The sequence below is a fragment of the Styela clava genome, chromosome 4 (assembly GCF_964204865.1).
Source record: "Styela clava chromosome 4, kaStyClav1.hap1.2, whole genome shotgun sequence".
Lineage (NCBI taxonomy): Eukaryota > Metazoa > Chordata > Ascidiacea > Stolidobranchia > Styelidae > Styela > Styela clava.
The window spans coordinates 4467044-4483354 of NC_135253.1; the positions used below are offsets into that span (position 1 = coordinate 4467044).

At 39.8% G+C, this 16311-nt stretch overlaps 1 protein-coding gene across 1 annotated transcript; it reads right to left on the minus strand.

Annotated features, from left to right (window-relative positions):
- Nucleotides 1–13078: 13078 nt before the first annotated feature.
- LOC120327049 (uncharacterized) lies at nt 13079–14852 on the minus strand. The gene is made up of 4 exons (XM_039393432.2): nt 14586–14852; nt 14061–14210; nt 13744–13937; nt 13079–13417 (listed from the first exon to the last, which is right to left on the minus strand). The coding sequence occupies exons 1-4, from the start codon at nt 14671–14673 to the stop codon at nt 13199–13201; spliced, it is 651 nt and encodes a 216-aa protein (XP_039249366.2). The 5' UTR covers nt 14674–14852; the 3' UTR covers nt 13079–13198.
- Nucleotides 14853–16311: the final 1459 nt, after the last annotated feature.

The following is a 16311-nucleotide window of genomic DNA, read 5'->3' on the forward strand; positions in this document are numbered from 1 at the left end:
ATCTTCTGATTCTTGTACAGCATCCAGAATATCGACTATTTCTTCGCGATCATCGGATTGAAGCAAGTCGGAGGCCAATTGATAGGAAGATTCAAAATCCTGAAAGTTACGAAACATCTTGGTAACTTTATAATATTGAGTGAGGCTCAAATTCAGTAATGCTAAGAGGACATCAGCAAAGGAGTGGCGTCAAGTGAGATAATTGTATTAGAGGTATAACCGCCCTCAATATTCAGGGTGTTTATAGCAGGTGTTGGAACACGAAGATTATCTCAACCAGTAGTCGGAGGTATGATTTCGTTCGATCATCAATTCGTAAATCGCAGCTGATCCGATTCAAGAAGTTGATAGTTATGTATCGACAAAACTTCAATACTTGCCAGATACTGAGATGAAGTAACGATACAAAAGGAAAGATTCTGAAACAAGAATTACTAACCATATTCAAATGCAACACGAGTCCTTTCAAAAATTTATCAGGACTAATGACTTTGTCACCGTCTTTATCTAGCATCTCTAGTTTCCTTCAAACCGGTAAGCTCATCTTCCGTAGTAAAATGGGCTGCCTCCTAGTCTTTGCGTTTCTTGGCTCATGTATACCGTGTGGCAAACCACCATTTGCGGAACAACCAATTAAATCACCGCCTAACACGAAGTCAAAACTAGTCTTTAAGTAAAGCAATCAAATTTTACAATGATATAGAATCTTTGGACGTCCGCTTCTACAGCTTCCTCATCCACAACATAAGATGTTACAACCTCGACCTTTCCCACTTCCGTGTAGGAAGCATTTTTGACCCCTCGAGAATACAGAGTGAACTTTACTGCATATCTTGCAGAATATTTAAACGCAAAAATCCAACGTATATTGAATGTTTATAATATGTTTGAGGTTTGTTATAACTTAATAATTGACAGTAATTTCTCATCGAGTTCAACATCTCTTCGCACGTTGTCAAATTTACGCCGTTTGCAAATGAGGAGAGTAGCCAATCAGATCGCATTTCTTCTTGAATTTTCCAGTATAAAACAATCTTGCGGAAAAAGACGTTGCTGCCTTGACCGGACAGTAGAATTTGCGCCATTGCAAATGGGCACAGTAGCGTATTAGACTTCATTTCTCAATGAACTTCCGAAGTCCAAAAAAAAACCTGCGGAAAAGGCCGTTGCTGTACAGGTGCCCATATTTATTTGCGCGAAGAAGGGTTTTCTTGTCATGAAATCAAACAAAAAAACGAAATTTAATACTTGATTCTTTAATGGGGGGGGGGGGGGGGGGGCAATTGAAAGAGAACCAAAACCCCGTTATGGTCAAATTGCCGAAACTATACAAGGACAACGAATCCACTGAATTAGGGCTTTGGAATAAACATTAACACCTTCACAATTAGTTATGATAATTGTTGATTTAAAGACGATTATTTTAAAGACGATTATGTAAACTACGGATATCCTGTCGTATTTGTGTAATATATATATATATATATATATACAATATGATAGAAATGTTACACAAATCAGTACTTTAGTTTGGTCCTGTTTAATAATGTATCAATTCATATTCCACTAGAATGGGTATGTGCCAGGAAACATCGTGTTTATCTACTTAACAAATAAACATACAACAAATAAATATACGTACTTGATTATATTGATATCGTATGCGCAATACTTTTTAGGTCTCAGTCCATGTTTTAATCGAACCAGGAATACTTTGATGGAGTTCTCTCAATAATATTCTAATTTTCCTATCGCTCTCATGCCAAAAGGTTTCCATGAATTGTAAATTTGCCACCCAGAGGAGTGCCGTTTGATGTGGCCGCTCTGGTGCATATAGGGTAAACAGGTATAACACTCATCAATCACGCCCAAAAATCACGAGGTTAGATTTTGAGAAGATTTTATATACATTTCTTATATATATTTTATACATTATTTTCAGCTGTACATCTATCGTCTTCAATGGAAGCGAAGCATACATTATTTTCAGCTGTACATCCATTGTCTTAAATGGAGGCACCCCATACCATGCGATAAAAGGTTGTTAATGTACTATACATATAGCCAACTCATATAGAAAACCAAATATACAGCCGATGCCTCATACATATACAACCTACTCAGTATACATATAGAGCCATTTAGGTGATATATACTCGTATAGTAACACAGCCAATCCATTTCATGTGTATATGTACCTTGTGTATATTCTGTATCAATACGATTGCCTTCACAGGTAATGTGCATAAACATTCATATAATGAAGAGAGTGCGTCAAAAATAGCAATGATATTGATAATATCCAGTGGTGAGATTCAAAATTTTAAATATGAATTTTCTTTTGTATCGAATTCACTAACAATAGATTCTCTCATTTCATATGTATTTATCTCCCTACGAAGTCTACATTATCATGACACGCTTTACATAAATATAATCACATCCATGCACTAGTTCGTTTATTGAATATACAATTTCAGTGACATGAGCGATCAGCTGTTACGAACATTATGATATCATAGAATTTGGCCCATTTTCACGACAAGAGGCTGCATGTATCGAGCAGTGTTTCCTAAATTCATTCATGCGCTTCACTAGTCGGATGGTGAGACATTGGGCTATTCTCTATTGGGGGCCGAGCAATTTCGGCAACTTCCATTGTTCGCTCCAATGTTTGATAGTCCTGTCCGGAGCTTGGGCCAATTGTAACCGGGCTTCTCCAAGTTGTCGGCATCGAGTTGAGTCATATTAGCCACTCTTCAGTTTTTACTGATGATTTTCTTCTGATGTTGCATATAGGTACGAAGTGTCCGCCAGCACGTGAACAGACATCAGTAAGAGGTCCGCCTTTTCCAGATCGTGTGCGGATTATGGGCACCAGCATCCCCTCCAATTTGTGGTTATGGAGGAGAATTGAACCTATCTTTCGAGACCACCATTTCGCGGGCCACAAACTCTCTAATAAATTTGGTGTCGTAATATTCTATTTTGCGTCTATGACCCGCTGGTAGCGGCACTGATGCAGAGTCAGAGATTACCTGGGCATCAAATACCCAAGCACCAATCATCTTGACTCCAGCAGATCAGGTCGGGCTTGCGCACCCCAGCGAGTGTTGGTATCGTAGGTTTGATCAGAATGCGCATGCCCCTCTGTCTGAGTTTGCCGGCAACGAACTTCAGTCGTGCCGCCGGATCCGAAGTCCCTACATTCCTGGGCACTGTTGGCTGATGTGTCCCAGAGTCTCTAGTCTTCGATGAAAATTACAATGTGGACAATATGGAATAGGATGTTTGCTTATGGCTTGCACGGTAGGGTCAGTAGATGTTGCCAACACACACTTTATCATCCAACACTGCGTTGAACAGTATTGGGGAGAGAGGATCCACCTGCTTCACACCGATGGTCAGGTGGATCGTGACGCCGTTTATTATGGTTATTGCACAAGTGTAGCAGCTTGTGAGATATGCTACCATAGGAGGAGGGGTCCCCATCTTTATGGCAGCACGTCTAATGCTCGAGTGGTGCACTGGGTCAAAAGATTCCTCAAGTCCATGAACGCAATGTTTAATGGAGTTTATTGTGTTCTTGCATTGTCCAGCAGGGCGTCAAGTAGCAAGATGTTTTCTGCCCAGCCATCGGATGGGGGGGGGGGACGCCCTATGGACTGGCAACAGAGGGAAGCATTCCCCAAGCCATGATGGTTAACAACATGATGGTTAATTGTTACAACTAATCCGTGCTTTAAAGCATTTAAAGTCTGTAAACAGCGGTTAAATCAAATCAAATCTCGAACATGAATCAGGAACGTAATATCTTGAAAACGGGTATGAAGAACGAAACGTAAAGGAGCGATTTTCTGCCAAAATAATAGATAAAACTAAATAGCCTATATGGCACAATTAATCAAATATAACAGCATTACCATTTTACAAGCACAGCAATTAGCAGATAACCATATGTCCCAATTATGTACAGATTAAATCACATAGGATGAAATAGTATTCACAATACTAAAATACAGAATACATCATAATAATCAGATAAAACAATATTTGCATACCGAATGTTTAGGATCTCCAGGCAACTCAATTCAACGAATTATAATCCGAAGTAAATGCAACTCAACTTATGTGACTAAATGTAAAAAACAGCAGTTATCATTCCATTTGGGACTATACTACTACCCTAACATGTAGTCCTACATTATATTACAACCCCAGTTTAAACCCATTAATAACTCCATCCGAATCGTTCAATCTAACCGCAAATAGTAAACCCAATATTAAAGACGATAAACAACTTCTAACGCAATAGATTACACTGGATACAAGACAGAAGGTGTCAATTCATCGAAGCAGCGTGGCGACAATTTAGAATTCCCGGGAATAATCGAGGAACTTCTTACACAGGACTATGTCGCAATATTGATGCGTCGCTACGTTTGCAACGTCTGCGTAACAACGTAAATCGTCATCTAAATTGAAACAAGATATGATTCTCGCTAACAAGGGGTTCAATAGATTTTTCTTTCTCTTTCCTTTTATTACCGGGTTTGGATATTCTAAAAGGGGGTGGTAGCCCTATATGGAGATTAAAACCTATCCGGTATCTGGTACCTTGAAGACGAAGGTGGCGACACTCCAAGGCATTGCCTGACTCTCGCCACTAGGAGGCTCCGGATAGGTACATGGTTGCCCCCATTACAGAGGCAACTTTAAGAGAGTTATAGTTATTCCCGCCGTTTACCCGCGTTTGGTTGAATTTCTTCACTTTGACATTCAGAGCACTGGGCAGAAACCACATCGCGTCAACACCGGGTTGCAGCTATCGCGATGCTTTGTTTTAACTACACAGTCGGATTCAACAGGTCCGTACCAATTCTGAGTTGGCTGTTCGACGCCGGCCGATGCGAGCCGTCAGGCCCGCGCAGCTGCGGCAGTCCACGGATAGGGACCGCACGCAGGTCCGAGCTTACGCCGGCCGCCGTGAAGCGACAAGCGTTCGCCCAGTCCGTCGAGTCCCGACATCCGCTTTGTACCTCAGCCCGACCGACCCATCCCTTAGAACCAATCCTTTTCCCAAAGTCACGGATCTGATTTGCCGACTTCCATTGCCTACATTGTTACGGCGGCCAGAGGCTGTTCCCCGTGGAGACCTACTGCGGAGATGGGTACGGCCTCGCACGACAATTACACCATCTCCCACGGATTTTCAAGGGCCGATGAGGGTTCACCGGACACCGCAGGAGACGCGATGATTTACGGCGCCGCCACCTCCATCTTCGGGCGAACCGTTTCCAGGGCCTTCGCTCCTTACAAAGAAAAGAGAAGTCTTCCCGGGATCTCGTCGAACTGCGTTTGCTTGTTTCTTAGGGTTTAGGGCTGTTCACGTGGAACCTTCTTCTCTTCGACCTTCAAAGCTCTCATCTGAATGTTTGCTACTACCACCAAAATATGCACCGACGGCTGCTCCACGCGAGCTCTCAAACGACGCTTTGACGCCCGCCGCCGCGGCCTTCCTACTCGTCGCGACATAGCGCCATGGAACGGCCCGTGTCGTCGCGACGGCCGGGTATAACCCGACGTTTCAGCACCATCCATTTTTAGGGCTGATGGATTCGGCAGGTGAGCTGTAACACACTCCTTAGCGGATTCCGACTTCCATGGCCACCGTCCTGCTGTCTAGATCAACCAACACCTTTTGTGGGTTCTGATGAGCGTCGCGTCAGGTGCCTTAACCTAGGTTTGACCGAACCCATAGGGTTCGTGGGAGCAGTTACGGGGATTCGACAAAGCCCCTCTGAAATAATTTTACGTCATGAAGTTTTTCCAATAACAAGCCTTCCGCTTATGAATTATGCAAAAATTACTATATTTCACCGCAGATCTCCACACTTCCACGTTTATCTATTTCTAGTTTAGCACGGATACAACGTTTATCGGACCTAATTGTGCACAAATGAGCAGGAAGGAAATAAGTACGTGTTTGAAGTTTAAAGAAGTATGGAATTCGCAGCAAAGAATATTTTGTGGCCTAACTTTGCTTAAAATCATCATCGGCCGTCTTGGGCAATATAGTGCTGAATAATACCCTTGTTACTGTAAATATTTCTTTACAACAATCCTTTTATCCGCATCTCATTGAAACTTGAAATTTGGTCCAGTATTCGGAGAGAAAAGCGGTTTTTTTGATATTTCCACTAGATGTGTTATTCTGTGTCAAATAACAACAAGAACAAGAATAACATAACATAATATTGAAACGATCGTTATGTCCACTACGTGTCCAAAAATATGCAATGGAGTGTTCCGTTGCTCGAAGTCTAGGTTAGACGGACATCCATTCGTAATATTTATTTTTTGCTATATTAGACGAATCAACATTTATTCAGCATTGTAAGATATCATTCTTACTAACAAGGCACAGAAAAGCAGCCACCAAGTCGGGAAGTCTACAATCTTCGATATAAAAGGTTTGCTATTGATACGTTATATGAGTAAAAGCACTACTTATTGGACACGTTTATTGGACACGTTTAGTGGCCATAACGATCGTTTCAAAATTTTGTTGTTATTGGACACGTTTAGTGGCCATAACGATCGTTTCAATATTATGTTGTTGTTGTTGTTGTTCTTGTTCTTTGACACGTTTTTAAAAAATCGCTTTTCTCTTCGAATACTGGACCAATTGCTTTGAAATTTTCAGTGGTTAAAGATTAATTTCTTCGCTAGAAGGCTATTACTTTTATTTATTTCAAAATTTTGCGTGAATTCTATGAAATTTGATATTTCGTCTAAAATTTTGCTGTATTATTTTTTATCCATGGGAACACGGATTTTAGTCAGTGTCATGACTGGCTGTACGTTTTGATTCTGCAAAATTCTTGCTACTGGAAATTCAGAACTTTTTTGAGGGTACCGGTAGCGTCAAAGGTACCGGTAAAGACTGATTGCTCTGGTCTAACGTGTCCATATATTTGTGCGTAGCTCTCTTGTTATTGCTATTTTTTTTCGTCGATATCATTAAAAAATCGCTTTTCTCTTCGAATACTGGACCAATTGCTTTGAAATTTTCAGTGAGTAAAGATTGATTTGCCAGAAGGCTATTACTTTTATTTATTTCTAAATTTGTTGAGCCCAACTTTGGGTCGCGACCCATATACAGTATATGGAAATACTGTCAAAACATACGCGTAAAATAAAGAGTACTATTTTTCTGCAATTAACAATACAAGCCTGCTAATGCAGCCACCGGTGGTTCAAGTGGATATACACCCGGTGGAGAACAGTCAATTATTTGTTAGCGAGAATTGTTATGCAGCGGGATGATCACGTCGACGCAGTGAAAGACAATGATATCACGAGAACAAGAATTAGAAAATTGCTACATTTTATAGTATTTCCTTGGGAAAGAATGTAGTTCATTTTTGTGTTCCATGCCAATGCTTTTCAAACTACCAAAGACTCTCAACACTTTTGCTTCTTCTCTTCTATAAAAATACATTGTTATTATATATTCGCATTTCCATCTGTTTGTTCGTGATCCCAGATAACCGATCTGCGGCTTCCAAGGAGGACGGGGTCCCCTTTTAAGAAACCCTGTCATAGACTAAAAAAGGCGACCGTGCTTCTCTTGTCTGTCTTGCCTGTTGTCATGCTGTCCCTGAAATTCAGCTACAACAAAAATTTCACGAAAACGGATTTTTAAATTTTATGATTTCATTAATATTCTCAACAATGAATGATATACGGGTGGTAAAATGCCAAGTTATTCCAACAACATGATCATGTTTTGCAATTTACAACCAATATTTTGTATGTAACTTTGTTTGACAGAGCCCCAAGAGCTCTAACTACAAATATCAAAAATGTGAGGCCAAAAAAGTCACACTACAACATTGTCAAATGTGCTGTATTTACGATAGATAACAGGTTTACCAAGAAAAATTACATGAAAAATGGTAAAATAAAGATCAATTCAGCAATATCTACTTGGTGATATGCATCTGTTGATGATTTTATGTGTTTGTTTTGGAAGTTTAATAACAGAATTAATTGTGGTTGTTGGGGATGTTTTAAAAAAAGGTTACATGGAAAAAAGATTTCACAAAATGTCAAGGTTTGATAGTAGTAGAGAAGTAGAAAAAATACTCCCATGTTTTTTTTTAATTTGATAACCACGCCACAGAACTTCCCCGTCCGTCCAGAACTTCCGTCTTTAAAACCGGTCCAAGTCAAGGGATTAATAAATATAGACATAGTTTATTTTGAAACCTCTTTCAAAAGGAAAGGCAATATTTACCCAGATAAATACAATGACATATTAACAGAAACTTCGGAAAAGCAGACAAAACCTAAAATAAGGTTTAAAACGTTACTATGAAGAAAGGAAAGTTAATGCAAAGATAAGGACATGCGTCGCTCACTCATAGATATATATGCTGCTATACTTCTACTGCTTGAACATATATGCAACACGCCGCGGTTTCTTGGAAGCAAAATGCTCAATAACGCGCTGATTAAAGTCATGCATCCCGGAAATAACGTCTCTGTGAATGGATAATACAGCCAAGGAATTTAATCTATCTTGCTTCATTGTGTTTCTGAGATACGTTTTAATACGCTTCACCATGCTGAATGTTCGCTCTGCGTCGGCGGAAGAAATAGGCGTCGTCAAAATGATGTCCAGAAATTTTGCAGTCGCCGCAAAGGTAGTTACTAGAGTGTTATCTATGAGGAACCCATAGAGCGCGCAAGTTGATGTGATGTTCAAAAAAGTTTGATTGGTGTATATACATCGCAATTCATTTTCCAATTTACCCACGTTTATCATGGGGTAAAATTTGGAGACAGTAGCCAACAAATGGATGGGAAATTGACGTGCAAATTTTGAAAATTTTTTGGGGTTCATCAAGGAGAACGCGGCAAGGTGTTCAGTGCGCAGACGATCGCCCATTTGATTCACCAGAATGTCACAGCATTCCTTTGCAGACAAAATCAAACGCTGCGTTGTTTGCCCGCGGCGTAAAAAAGCACTCCATGTGTCGTCGTATTTTAGTGTTTCCCGGATACGAGATACAGCATCGCAGAAGTCTGAAATACACGACTGCACAGACGCTCCATCCATTAGCCTTGACTGCAATGTGCCGTATAATACATCCACGTGATAGAATATTGTAGAGAAAAAATGAAAACTCACCATCTTCTAGCAGACGCTTTAGACCTGCCGCCTCCCTCACAAAGCTTTCGTCCCAAACCGGAGAGCTCTGAATGCCATTGAAACACTCAATGAGCTCAGACCTAATTTCGGACACGCCCTGCACCACGCGTGATTGGAAGTTCCAACGTGTTGTACACAAGTGGGGAGACGGCGGCTACATATCTGGCGAAGGAGGTCAGAGCGCTTCGGCGAAACGGAAAAAAATGAAGAAAACACCGAAACATTAGCAAAAAATATACGGACGAGAGGGGTATCAAGACACATATTTTTAATAACGAGGTTAAATTGGTGTGCATAACAATGTAAAAAATGCGCATGAGGAAAATCTTCTTTTATATAAACTTGAACACCATGTTTCGACCCACTCATGACTGCCGCGCAGTCATAAGTTTGAGCTATCAATTTTGACTTCGCGTTGTAAGGCTGTAACACTTCTTTCAGTACAGCCGATATCCCGCAAGCCGTGCGATCAACGATTGGTACAAAGCTGTGAAATCTCTCGGTAGGTTTACCATCTTTCACAAACCGAAACATCACAGCCAGTTGGGAAGCGCACGTGATGTCAGTTGTCTCGTCAGACTGAATCGAAAGGAACTGGCAATTCTCAATTTCCAGAGCCAACTGTTGTAAATAAATTTTATACATTGAGTCGAGCAAATCATTTTGGATATCCTTAGATGTCCCTTTCGAAACAGTTGCGGCATCAAGATGATCTCTCAATACTGTATCTAGGGATGCGGTGTATTTCACCATATCCAAAAATACCCCTCTATTAGAAGAGCCAGCCCGTTCATCGTGCCCACGGAGGGACAGCTCGTGACAACCAATGAACTTCAAAACATCTATCAATCGACCGAGAACATGGCGGTTTTTCTCGACGTTTTGGTTGTGCCGACGAATAGAAACCGCGCGTCCTTCATCCAACTGTGCTGCAATATTAACATTTCCGAATGTTCGCTATTTTACTGCATTGTCCAGATGCTCCATAGAAGATTGATGATCCTTGGCACGCTCGGAATGATGTTTAAGATCTCTAAAACCAAATTTACACCAACGTGAGTCACGGGCGGTAGCATAAAGTAGGCAATAAAAACAAAAAAGTGCATTTTTGTCCTCGCTGTAACACAACCATTCGAGTTTTTTATACCAAGTTTCTGCGCAGAATGTACGCCGACGCTGTCCTTCGTCATGGGATTGTTCCAGTGAACAAGTTTTTGGTTGATAAGGCCCAAGACGTTGTACCTCCAATTTTTGTTCCAGCGGCAGCTGCGAAAACGGAGTGCGAAGTAGTGCATCAACCTTATTTATTATGAGGTCTAAGGCTAAGAAATGCGAAGCCGGAAAGAAGTGAGGAGCTCAAAAGGAATGTGGAAAATCAAAAGCAAATGGACTAAAGGTCTCTAACTGATTCAAATAGCGAAACAAGCGACAAAAACGAAGGCGAGGAAACTATCAACTCTTCAAGCAACCAACGAACGAGAAGGAATGCGTGAATATGTCAACACGTTGTTGTAAGAAACGTCGGCATTGTGTCGTCATAATTTCGGGGCTAGCCCCGATCGGCCCCGATGATTTAGTAAAAGAAACAGAAAACAAACGAGACAAACGCGGCGAGTGGAAGATAAAAGAGAGAATACGATATACAATGAGCAACCGGGGCAAAATCGGCGTCGCCCCGTCGACGTTCGGCGAAGGCTTTGCGAGCGAAAAATGAACCATGTCGGGAGAATATGGCTAGTGTAGACAGTCTGTGCAACCGATATTGAGGTATTTTTCGAATATTTTTTATTATACCGAAAAAACAACCGGGGCATTGCCCCGGTTGGTCCTATTGACGCGCCGCCACTGCCAATTGGCACTCACTCATGTAAACTGGTAAGGCTGTAAGTGGCACGCGATGGAGCAGATACTAAGAGTATCCATTCCCCAGCTGTCATTTGAGTGGGCACTGCTGTTTTTATTGCAGATGTTACTGATCTTTTTGTATTAAAGATTTACTGGCATCACCCATTTAAGGATGTTGGAAACCAATTGTGTTTACTTACTTTCTTACTTACTGTGTTTACTCACTTTCAACACGCGGTTTGAATGAATAAAAAGGCTAAAAAAATATTATTCTTTATAACAGCATACAAATTCTATGGAATGAAATCATACACAAAAGCTCGTCAAAAACCTATAGCTCAATAATCAAGTGGAATTTGATGCATGTGCGCGTTACTACGTACAACCGGAGCACGCAGGAAAATGTGTGTGATGTACTAGTATTCAAAACGTTTGACTCAACTATGTTGGCATAACAGGTGCACATCTCGGTTTTGCATACTCATACCTTCTATCTCCACAAGGATATATTTATTTTGCCAAAGTCAATGCAGCACTGAAAGGTTGCGGTTCTTCCAAAAGAAAACACGTTACACATCTTTAGATACAGGTGGATGGTTTTACATGGCCTTGTTCGGAGTGAAGAACGAGGTCAGACGCTCCTGAAGTATTCGTACCAAGATGGCGCACAACCTGAACTTTGTATGTTTACCAGGTTAGGATTCAGGATGTGCGTCATCTTGGACCGAATACTTTAAATCCACTTAAAAAAAATGCTCAACATTATATACTCCACACCCACCTGGGTCTCATTATATATGTCATATACATTATATCTAAACAATAAAAAAAACTTTATTGTCACAGAATGTTTTCAAAGATAGTGAAGTTCTGGTAGCGCGGTGACACTGAACTAACTCGTAGCTGTCAAAAGCTTGAAAATCCATACAAATATTAGAGATAAAAAGATGAACTTTGGCAGGTGGGTAGAGTTGTGTTTCTTTTAACCATCTTTGAAGGTTTCGCGTTTTCACATTTAAAGGAGGGAGAATGGGGGGGGGGGGGGTGCGCATTTCCAATACGTCGATAATATATTTGTCAACCAATTTGCGACCACCGTGTTTTTGTCTGTTTGATTCCTGTGATGTCGTGCGTTGTTTATACAGATACTGGTAAGTCACCGAATATGATTTTTGGAGAATTGTTTTGCGTGTCCATATATTTGAGCATTGCTCTCTCGTTAACTAGATGTTGCAATATGTTTATAGCACTATGTAACGTCACATTAGTTTACACATTAGTACATTTACATTAGTTTTTGAATTCCAGTAAGCGTGAGGGCAGTACCACGTTCACTTTCGTCAACGTGGTTTGGTTTCACCCTACCAGAATGAATTTTCGATGCTTTTCAAATTGATTATGTCAATCAAGGACGAGGTCTGTTCGGATAATTATGTGTATTTGTTCTCTTGTTGCTATTTATGTTTCAATAATTAGTGGCGCACCCAAAGGGTTGATGGTTGATACCTTTTTTTTATAATGTATGTCCTTGAGATTTAGTCCTGAAAGCTCGACCTATGCCCAACAATAAAGCAAAATTAGATTCACTTTGTAAAGTTCCGGTTGCACCACGGTTGGGGTTCGGCAAAACCACCCAGACTAATGTTGGGATCGACAGAGTCGCGAAGGTTATGAACCACAGCACTATACTATTTCGTGATAATATTGTTTACCCAATTTTGATGACACATACAATTATTTCAAATCACACCATGACTGGTGTTTATACCGGGTTTGATTTTAGAAATGGAAACAGTCCAAGAATATCATACGTTTTTGTATGTATGCTTTCTTTTCATTTTAGGTTTCTCAGTGCAGGTGCGAAAATCCCATGAGAACAAAGTGGGCGCTCCGTTGCTTGTAGTCCAGGCTAGACGGAATTATAAATGGATATGTTTGAATAACCCTTTCGCATTTGCAATATACGAATTCATTTGCAATATTTATTTTGTTGCTATTTGAAACCAATCAACATGATTTAGCATTGTAATTTATTACGAAATCAATCTATTAATTTTCAAGAACTACTAATCAACACACTAATGCTACTTCATGAACTGATATATAATTTTGTTAAACACAGTTATGCTGGAATTATTTCAAATCTTGATCAAACTCTTGTTCCTGAATGAGACCATCTTTGTTTTGATCCATTACTTCAAATTCGTCTCTCGCCATTTGATTGATTTGATATGCTGTGTCGTTTTCCTTCAAATCTTCTGATTCTTGTACAGCATCCAGAAGATCGACTATTTCTTCGCGATCATTGGATTGAAGAAAGTCGGAGGCCAATTGATAGGAAGATTCAAAATCCTGAAAGTTACGAGACATCTTGGTTACTTCATAATATTGAGTGAGGCTCAAATTCAGTAATGCTTAAAAGACAGCAGCAAAGAAGAGGCGTCAAGTGAAACAACAATTGTATTGGAGTTATAAGCATACTCAATTTTTATTGTGGGTAGAGCAGGTGTTGGAACACACAGATTATTTCATGTAGTAGTTTCAACTCGAGAATTGTGGCTGAAATTCGATTCAATGATGACACGGAGTTGCTAGCCATGTATCAACGAAAATTCAATATATACTTGCCAGTACGGATCAGATACAAATGAAAATGTTTTTAAACAAGAATTACCAACCAAATTTAAATGCAGCATGAGTCCTTTCAGAAATTCATCAGGACTAATGACTTTGTCACCGTCTTTATCTAGCGCACTGAAAGCGTCTCTAGTTTCCTTCAAACCCGTAAGCTCATCTTCTGTAGTAAAATCGGCTGCCTCTTCGTCTTTGCTTGTCCTGGCGCATGTGTACCGTTTGGCAAACCACCACCCCGCTATAAAGCATTTTTGGAAAAATCAATTAAATGTTATTGATAGCGTATGATCATCGTTCAACAGGAAGTCAACAAGTTAATGTTTGAAAACTGACTGTTTTAAGTAAAGTAATCAAAACTTACACTGGTATGTAATCTTTGGACGTCCGCTTCTACAGCTACCGCATCCACAACAAAAGACGTTACAACCTTGACCTTTCCCACTTCTGTGTCCGCAGCATTTTTGACCCCTCGAGAATACAGAGTGTATTTTACTGCAGTCATTGCAGAATCCTTAAACGCAAAGATCTTACATATATTGAATGTGTTTGGGTTTGTTATAACAAATAAGAGTTTTTTCTCATCTTATGACTTTAACATATTATAGATTTGTCGCTTCCTTCCCTATATGACAAGCGTTAGAAAACGCTCCATGAAGGGATTGCGAAGAATGACTATGTACACGATGTTTTTGGACATCTGGCTACGAAAAAAGGTTTTTCGCAGACGTCAGTTATTGAACTAGATGCCATCAGAGCTTTATCTGATGATTTTAATATCTGATATACATATGTAAATCTCAGCTTGTATTCTCGATGAACGATTGATTTCAATTAATTTAAGTATTGAAATTTAGCATAAATAGAAAACTACAGTCACAGGACTTACCATTAATACCTTTTCCACAGCACTTCGCCGACGAATAACATACGGCGAGGGTCAAAAAGACAAGTATTGAAGATATTACTCTATTCATATTGTATTTTTACTGTCCACTATTACCACTCGGGGCGCACTTTGCACATCCCTGTATTAAATAATTATTTCTGCAATATTCAAAAAAAGGACTATGTTTCATTGTGTTTATCAGCACGCCAACTATCATATTTCTACTAGTTTATGCACAATGAATAGTAAATCGTTAGAGTTGACAAAATAATTTCGCGAGTGTCTTGTCGGTTGTCGCGCAGTAAGTACTTCATTACATCGCCGTTCTTTAAACGCTTCCAAAACATCACCAGAAGACCTCACTGAATGAAATCAGTACACAAGCAAATATGTTATTTATAGCTTGGTGTTAGTCAAACAAAGCTTGCATTTCAGTGAACAAAAGACGACCGCCTGGTATGTTTCCAAGGATATGAGTGTGCTATAGAAATATAAAGACGGAAAAAATTCTGGTATACGCGACGTGTATTCATGAAATTGGCGATGTAAGTTTCCACAGCCATTCGTATAAAAAAATTTATTGCTCGTGAAAACATTCATTGCTCGTGAATACTAACAAAGCACCCTTTTGACAATGGGCCTCATAGAAAAACATACACAAAGCCGGGAAGTTTACAATCAATGATATATATAGGAGGTTTGCTATTGATAAGTTGTTTGCGAATAAACACTACGTATCAACATTTCGACAAAATTTCCAGTTGTACCATATGGTTCTATAGCGACACCTAAGCCCGATTCATTCGGGTCATGTGACCCCGTGACGCACTTGCCACGTTCTGGATTTTGTATCTGATAAAAGATTTGACACTCAACTCGGGGATCTCTCGCGACACGAATCTACTACAACTTCAAGCTTTTGCCTCATTTTTGAGTCACGTTATTTTACTGTTTTATTGCATCTCTATCGATTTTACCGTTATCATTTTATCTAATGAGTGTAATACACTACAAAGATTTTACACGTTTTAACAATTAGAGACTCGGAAACGGACATCACGACACGTAGAGTTTAGGGAACAACAGCAAGAACCCTACATTTCAGAAAAAAATATTATATGATCGCCATTTAGTAGCATGCATGCAAATTTCTTTTTGTAAAAAAAAGCCAACTGTTGCACCCATTGTAATCATAAAATTCTACCCATCATGAATACTCACAAATATTACCCACATTTAATTAAACATTACAGCAATAAAAATATATTTGAAATATACAAGGAAACACCACAATAGTGTACTGCCTAATATATAATATATATTATTATATATAACCTTGCATGCTGAGCATAAAATTCAAGGTATGGCAGGCGGCCCGCGTGCCGGGGTTTGTACCACCCTGATATAGATAAATAGCAGGCACGTGTCTGTTAATAATTTCGGCTACCATGCTCGTCACCTGGTTACCGCTGAACATTATTTCCGTTCACGCTAATACCGGACAGTCAAATTTATGCCGTTCGCATATGGAAGCAGTAGCCTATCTGATCGTATTTCTTCCATCAAACAAAACAAAACATATTTGTTCTCCTTTATATATTATTTTCATCTGTGCATCAATTGCCTCCTCATCTAGGTTAGGAGTCTTGCTGTTTTTTTTTAACAATGACCTTCAATGAAAGCACCCTGTACAATGTGATAGTGTTGTAATGTGGTATACTGGTAT

Bases quoted from the DNA above. Each gene is read 5' to 3' on its own strand.
- LOC120327049 (XM_039393432.2), bottom strand. From the start codon at position 14,673: ATGAATAGAGTAATATCTTCAATACTTGTCTTTTTGACCCTCGCCGTA. The intron at 13,938-14,060 runs GTAAGTTTTGAT...AATGCTTTATAG, and splicing joins TCCAAAGATTACATACCAGT to CGGGGTGGTGGTTTGCCAAA. The intron at 13,418-13,743 runs GTTGGTAATTCT...CGTAACTTTCAG, and splicing joins TCATGCTGCATTTAAATTTG to GATTTTGAATCTTCCTATCA.